The sequence below is a fragment of the Cannabis sativa genome, chromosome 1 (genome assembly GCF_029168945.1).
Source record: "Cannabis sativa cultivar Pink pepper isolate KNU-18-1 chromosome 1, ASM2916894v1, whole genome shotgun sequence".
NCBI lineage: Eukaryota > Viridiplantae > Streptophyta > Magnoliopsida > Rosales > Cannabaceae > Cannabis > Cannabis sativa.
In genome coordinates this window covers 71,988,623-71,996,012 of record NC_083601.1, presented here as the reverse complement: position 1 = coordinate 71,996,012, position 7,390 = coordinate 71,988,623, and the positions used below count along the sequence as shown (strand labels likewise).

General features: G+C 37.2%; 1 protein-coding gene and 1 non-coding gene across 2 annotated transcripts; one reads left to right on the top strand and one right to left on the bottom strand.

Annotated features, from left to right (window-relative positions):
- Positions 1-1,320: 1,320 nt before the first annotated feature.
- On the bottom strand, positions 1,321-1,428 carry LOC133033811 (small nucleolar RNA R71). Its single transcript, XR_009685873.1, has one exon. It is a non-coding gene; the product is annotated as a small nucleolar RNA R71 (small nucleolar RNA).
- A 300-nt stretch (positions 1,429-1,728) lies between these two features.
- Positions 1,729-3,609, top strand: LOC133035745 (uncharacterized). The gene has a single exon (XM_061111909.1). It carries the CDS (start codon positions 1,729-1,731, stop codon positions 3,607-3,609), a length of 1,881 nt encoding a protein of 626 aa, XP_060967892.1.
- The last annotated feature ends 3,781 nt before the right edge of the window (positions 3,610-7,390 follow it).

Below are 7,390 nucleotides of genomic sequence, written 5' to 3'. Positions count from 1 at the left end.
TGTCTAATAACTTAAAAAAAAAATTGTCATATTTATTATACGCTTATATATTTATATACATATATTTTTATTTTCTCTTTTCGTTCAATTATATATGTGGTATTAGTTATATATAATATATATATATTAGTCATTAATTTTTTTTTACATATTTTTCTTTTCTTTTCTACATTTATTGTGTTCAAATTATCATTCATTGTTAATTTTGTAATTATTTGTCATTTATTATTTTTTTTCTTTAGCTTTAAATTTATAGATTTCAAATTATTAGGTTTAGTCCCTTAATTTGTGTAACCTTAGGTTTTAGATTAGCTTTAATTTAGGTTCCACCTCTTTATTATTAAAAAAAAAATCATAAAATTCTAAAATAAAATTATTCATAAAACTTTATAGTATTAGGAACAAAGTGTAATGCAACAAGTGGTAAAAACTGAGAGTATTCTGTCTAGAAAGATTGGCTTTTAAGGCTTGTGATAGAGTACCCTCTACACTTTCCTGGGAACCTTGGTTCTGTCTAGGAAAGTGTGGGACGAAGCGGTACCTTGGCAACCTTCCCAATCGGCCTGGGAATATTTCTTGTGTATGCCCTTGTCTTATTACATTTTTGGACTTATTACTATTTAAAAAAAAAAACCAAGCTTGTTATTTCAAAATAAGTAATTTATTTTACTTATTGGTCATTTGGTTAGAAATATTTGAATTGTGATTTTTCATACTCACTTAGTACCCCGGGGAGTCTGGTGAGGCATGTAAGATCATTTCAAATTGTCCAAATTTACCAAGAAACAAGTTTAACAAAAAAAAAAAAAATTAAGTGAATGAATCGTCATAGAGATGAACTAGGGAGATTTGTAAGGAGACCCAACACCCCTAGTGATAACTCTTCCGATACATCAAGCATTGCCTCTCCCACCTCAACAATTGCTCATAATCCATTCGCCATGGCCCATCATGATGAAATTCAGCAGAGAAGTCTTAATGACTATCTCCATCCTACTCGCACTCCTACCCCTTCTTGTATCCTCTTTCCACCTAATATGCCCAATTTTGAATTCAAACCTGGCATGATTCAACTCTTGCCAAATTTCCATGGTTTAGAAAATGAAAATCCTTATGTGCATATTAGGGAATTTGAGGATGTGGTAGCCACTTTTTATAACCAAGCTAATATCGCGGATACTGTGCGATTGAAACTTTTCCCTTCTCTTTGAAGGATAAAGCTAAAAGCTGGTTATACTCTCTGAGACCAAGGTCTATTGGAACATGGGAAGAAATGACATCATCATTCTTTCACAAATACTTCCCTAACCACAAGACCAATGGTTTAAAAAGGCAGATTTCTACCTTTTCCCAAAAAGACAATGAAACTCTTTATCAAGTCTGGGAAAGGTTTAAAGAACTGTTAACTCTTTGTCCCCACCATGGTTATGAAAAATGGCGCCTAGTTAGTTATTTCTATGAAGGCCTCACTAGTCGTGAACGCCAGTTTATAGAAATGATGTGCAATGGTGAATTCCTCCAAAAAGATCCTGAAGAAGCCTTTGAATATCTCAATGAGCTTGCAGAAAAATCTCATACTTGGACTGGTCCAAGTGCTACTGAAAGCACTAACAGAAATCGACCAGCAGGAATTTACCAACTAAGGGAGGAGGACAGTCTCAAAGCCCAAGTTGAGTCCTTAACAAAGCAACTTGAGGCCTTTAAAAAAAAAGTGGGCAAGGACTGAATATGGTTGCCAAAGCAGAAATACATGAGCCATGTTTTGTGTGTGGAGAATCGGATCATTTAGCTAAGGATTGTTTAGCCTTTAGAGAAATGAAGGGGGTTTATGAAGAGCAATGCAATGCCTTAGGGACCTACAATAAGCCATTCTCTAATACGTACAACCCTGGTTGGAGAAACCACCCAAATTTCAGTTGGAAAGATCCCAACCAAGCACAATCTTCCGGAGGGCAATGGAGAAATGAGCACCAAAATCAACCATCAAAAGCTCAGCCTGCTCCTCAATACAATTCTCCACCTCAAAGGAGTTCTCTTGAGAACACCGTTCAATCATTCATGGAGGAGCAAACTAAAATAAATCGCCAAATGATGGAAGAAATCAAAGAAATGAAGAGTCAATTTTCAAAATTGACTGGGTCCTTGGCTATTTCTGAAAGAGGCAAACTTCCTTCTCAGCCTCAATTCAATGCACAAGGGCAACATATGGCTCAAACCTCCAGCTCTAACGATCAAATCGTTAAGGAGGCTAACGCCATCACAACTAGAAGTGGAAAAACTTTGGAAGATCAACCAATAGCAGCTACCACTTCAAAATCTCCACATGTTGTCCCTGAAAGTGTGCCATCCAATGCTTCTGCAAAAGTTCCATTTCCCCAGGCTTTGAGACCTGCTGGGAAAAATCTTGAAAATCGAGGAGAAATCCTTGAGCACTTGACACAAGTGAAGATTAATCTTCCTTTGCTTCACGTCATCAAACAAGTGCCAACCTATGCTAAAATCATCAAGGATCTTTACCTTTGTAAAAAGGAAGCATCATGTCAAAAGATCGCTTTCTTGATCGAGCAAGTTAGTGCGGTAATTGAACAAAAGACACCGCCGAAATACAAAGATCCCTGGCTGTCCCACCATTTCTTGTCAAATCGAGACTCATACATTATTCAAGCTTTGCTAGACTTAGGAGCGAGTGTTAATCTCATGCCTTATTCTGTCTACTCGCAACTTGGTCTTGGTGAAATCAAGCCTACTTCTGTTGTCTTACAGTTGGCTGATCGTTCTATCAAGAAGCCTCGGGGAATTGTTGAGGATGTTCTTGTTCAAGTTGACAAATTCTATTACCCCGTGGACTTTCTTATCCTGGATACTCAATCTGTGGTTAACATGGAATCCAAAATCCCTATCATACTTGGAAGACCTTTCCTCGCTACAGCTAATGCCCTTATTAACTGTAGGAATGGTCTAATGAAAATATCTTTTGGGAATATGACTCTTGAGGTCAATATTTTTCATGTTGCAAAGCAACCACATGACGATGATGAGTGTTATCAGACATTTTTGATTGACACGCTCATTTCTGAGGAGATTCAATTGCAAAAAAATTCTGATGATCTTGATGAACTCTTCTCAGTTTCTGAAAGTTCTGGTTTTAATGAGTCAATTAATGAAATTTCTTGTTATAAAGACTCACAAAACGGAAGAGCAAAGTTTTGGCAGCCTCGATTTGAAGAGCTACCTGGTGAAAGGGAAAAGCCAAAACCTTCTACTGAAGAGGTTCCCACTGTTAAGCTAGCCCAACTACCTGAGGGTTTAAAACATGTTTTCTTGGGAGATGGTGATACCTTTCCTGTTATCATCTCGTCCAAACTTGATCCTTCACAAGAAATGCAATTAGTCAAGCTACTAAAGAAGCATAAACCTGCAATAGGTTGGACGTTTGCTGATATTAAAGGTATTAGCCCTTTAATTTGCTCCCATAGAATCAAGTTGGAGGAGGGAGCAATCCCTCGAAGAGATCCTCAAAGAAGACTGAACCCCACCATGAAAGAAGTTGTGAAATCTGAAGTGTTGAAACTTTTGGATACTAACATCGCTTATCCAAAGGGTCGATAGCAAATGGGTCACCCAATTCGGGTAGTACCTAAGAAATCGGGTGTAACTGTTATTGAAAATGATAAAGGGGCCCTTGTTCCCACAAGGACTGTGACAGGTTGGCGCATGTGCATTGATTATCGAAAGTTGAATGCTGCCACCCGTAAGGATCATTTCCCACTTCCATTTATCGACCAAATCCTTGAACGTGTGGCTGAGCATCCTTTTTATTGCTTTCTTGATGGCTATTCAGGCTATTATCAAATCGAGATTGCATTGGAGGATCAAGATAAGACCACTTTTACATGTCCTTTCGGTACTTATGCTTTTCGGCGTATGCCATTTGGACTGTGTAATGCACCAGCCACCTTCCAAAGGTGCATGATGAGCATTTTCAGTGACATGGTTGAAAAATGTATGGAAGTATTTATGGATGATCTAACAGTCTTTGGAAGTTCTTTTGAAACATGCCTTCTTAATTTAGAAGTTGTTTTAACACGATGTATTGAGAAAGGTCTTGTACTCAATTGGGAGAAATGCCATTTCATGGTATCTTCAGGCATAGTCTTGGGACACATTGTCTCCGAAAGAGGGATTGAGGTAGATCAGTCTAAGATTGATCTCATTTCTAATTTGCCCACTCCAAAGACTGTCAAAGATGTTAGATTTTTTCTTGGGCATGCTGGTTTTTATAGGAGGTTCATCCAAAACTTTTCAATGATTTCTCATCCACTGTGCAACCTCCTCGCCAAAGATGCTAATTTTGAGTGGACACAAAAGTGTGAGGATGCATTCCGAACACTTGTTGCAAAATTAACGTCCGCTCCCATCATACAGTCACCTGATTGGAATTTGCCTTTTGAAATCATGTGTGATGCAAGTAATTTTGCTGTTGGAGCTGTTTTGGGACAACGAAGGGAGGGGAAACCTTTTGTTGTCTATTATGCAAGTCGAACTCTTAATAGTGCTCAAATGAACTATTCCACTACTGAAAAAGAGTTGCTTGCTGTTGTCTTTGCTCTTGACAAATTTCGAGCTTACTTGATTGGTTCACCTATTACGATCTTCACAGATCATTCTGCCCTTAAGTACCTCCTTTCCAAAAAGGATACTAAGGCGCGCTTAATACGGTGGATCCTTCTATTGCAAGAATTTGACATCACAATCAAAGACAAGAAAGGTGTTGAGAATGTCGTCGCAGATCACTTGTCTCGACTTGAATTTAGTGATTCTGCTGATGATCCACCTATTCGTGATGATTTCCCCGATGAACAACTGCTTGCTGTTACTAAGTTACCGTGGTATGCACACATAGTTAACTACTTAGTAACAGGTGAACTTCCTTCTGAGTGGAGTTCACAAGATAGACGCAAGTTTCTGGTCGAGGTGCGCAATTTCTATTGGGATGATCCATACTTGTTCAAGTATTGCCCCGATCAGATCATACGAAGATGCATCCCTGATGATGAGGTGTCTAGTGTTTTGAACTTTTGTCACAATGATGCTTGTGGTGGTCACTTCTCTGTGAAGAAAACTACTGCAAAAATCTTACAGTGTGGCCTTTATTGGCCCACTTTGTTCAAAGACACCAACGAATTTTGTCGTTCATGTGTGAGGTGCCAAAAGTTAGGCTCTCTATCTCGTCGTCACATGATGCCCTTGAACCCTATTCTTGTGATTGAGATATTTGATTGTTGGGGTATAGATTTCATGGGACCATTTCCATCATCTTCTGGTTACCTTTACATTCTCCTTGCTGTGGATTATGTTTCTAAATGGGTTGAGGCTGTACCTTGTCGAACCAATGATAATGCAACAGTTACCAAGTTCTTGAAGGAAAACATTTTGTCAAGGTTCGGTACGCCTCGTGCTATCATTAGTGATCAAGGCACACACTTTTGCAACAAGTCTTTTGAGGCTCTCATGCGGAAGTACGGTGTGCTCCATAAGGTTGCTAATTCTTACCATCCGCAGACCAATGGGCAAGCGGAGTTAGCCAATAGGGAGATAAAACAAATTCTGGAAAAAACGGTAAATCCAGACAGAAAAGATTGGTCTTCTCGTCTTCTTGACGCTCTCTGGGCATACCGTACTGCTTTCAAATCCCCTCTTGGGATGTCTCCCTATCGGCTTGTTTATGGAAAAGCCTGTCATTTGCCTGTTGAACTCGAGCATAAGGCATATTGGGCTGTCAAAGCCTTTAATTTTGATCTTAGTGCTGCAGGCATTAATCGCAAACTCCAGTTGTCTGAAATTGAGGAGTTGAGAAATGAGGCATATGATAATTCCAGGATCTACAAGGAAAAAATGAAAGCTGCTCATGATAAACAGATCCTGCGAAAGAATTTTGAGGTGAATCAAAAGGTGCATCTTTATGATTCTCGGTTGCATTTCCACCCAGGTAAGTTGAGATCGCGGTGGACTGGCCCATTTGTGGTGAAACAAGTTTTTCCCAACGGTTCTGTTGAAGTTGAGGACCCAACTGATGGGAGAATTTTTAGAGTCAATGGCAAGAGATTGAAGCATTACATCGAGAGTGTGAGTCATGTTGAAGAGGTCCTTCTTAAGGACCGTATTTATACACTCTGAGTTGTTCATTTCTTTTACAAGTTTTATTTTATTTATTTTATATTTTTTTTACTTTTCTATTAGTTTTGTGTGTTTTCGTTTTCGTTTTCGTTTGTTTTGGGTTTGTTTTGTGTTATCAGGTTGTTTCAATTACCGCCCCATGGATATTGTCATCTTCCAGGTGTTCTCTTTCCCCTATCTTTTTCATTGCATATTTATTTTGACATTGAGGACACTGTCTGATTTTCGGTTGGGGGTGGTAAGTTCTGGTGAGCTTTCATTTGGAGAATTACATTGTTGTGTTGAACTTTTAAGTCAAATTTTCTCAAAATTTTCTAAGCATGATTGAAATATTTTGTTTGAGTTGGATTTTGCTATGTTTAGCTATTAAGGAGTGATTTTCAGAGTTCTTTAATGCACTTTCCAAACATGTGGTAAGATGGTTGTTAACACAAATAGTTGAGAAAATTTTCAAGCTTAAAGTTTTCCATATTTTTTTTGTAAGTTGTGAGAGTTGAGAAAACGACTTTTTGAACTTTTATTGATCATTTGAGTTGGTCAATTTAGATTTTTAGAATTTAAACACATGACATATACTGGAGGGACAATTTCATTTGTTAAAAGAGCCTTTGTTGTAATGTTATTTTTCATATTTCTTTTTATTCATGTATTTTTATGTTGCCTCTTGTAAAAAAAATCAAAAAAAAAAAATTCAAAAAAGAAAAAAAAAGAGAGAAAAAAAAAAAGAACAAGAGCAACATTTCGTTATTGTATTTTCTTTTTACAAAAAAAAAAAAAAAAAAAAAAAAAAAATTGTTCCATATAAAAAATTGAATGAAAGAAACATCACTTCATGTGTTTCTTAAAAAAAAAAAAAAAAAAAAAAGTGTTCTTTTCTAATATTTACAATTTTCTTTTAGTTGGCTCTTTATTCTTCAAGTCTCTTGTAAATCCCAAAGGTTGTTTGTCATTTAAATTCTAATTATTTGATTTTCCTATCTTATGATCAATATTTGTTCAAATTGTTTGTCCTAAAAAGTTTGTCTTCTCTCATTTGAGCGTTAATTGTTACAATTCCAACTCCAAGAGTGTCATCTCTCCCATAAAAAAAAAATACTTTCAATGCCTGTGAGGAAATTGGAGTTGAGACCTTTACGCTTTTGAGATTTTTCGATGCTATTTGTGTTATGGCTTGTGGTAAGAAATGGATATGGTTTGGTGCACACACCCACAA

Bases quoted from the DNA above. Each gene is read 5' to 3' on its own strand.
- LOC133035745 (XM_061111909.1), top strand. From the start codon at position 1,729: ATGGTTGCCAAAGCAGAAATACATGAGCCATGTTTTGTGTGTGGAGAA.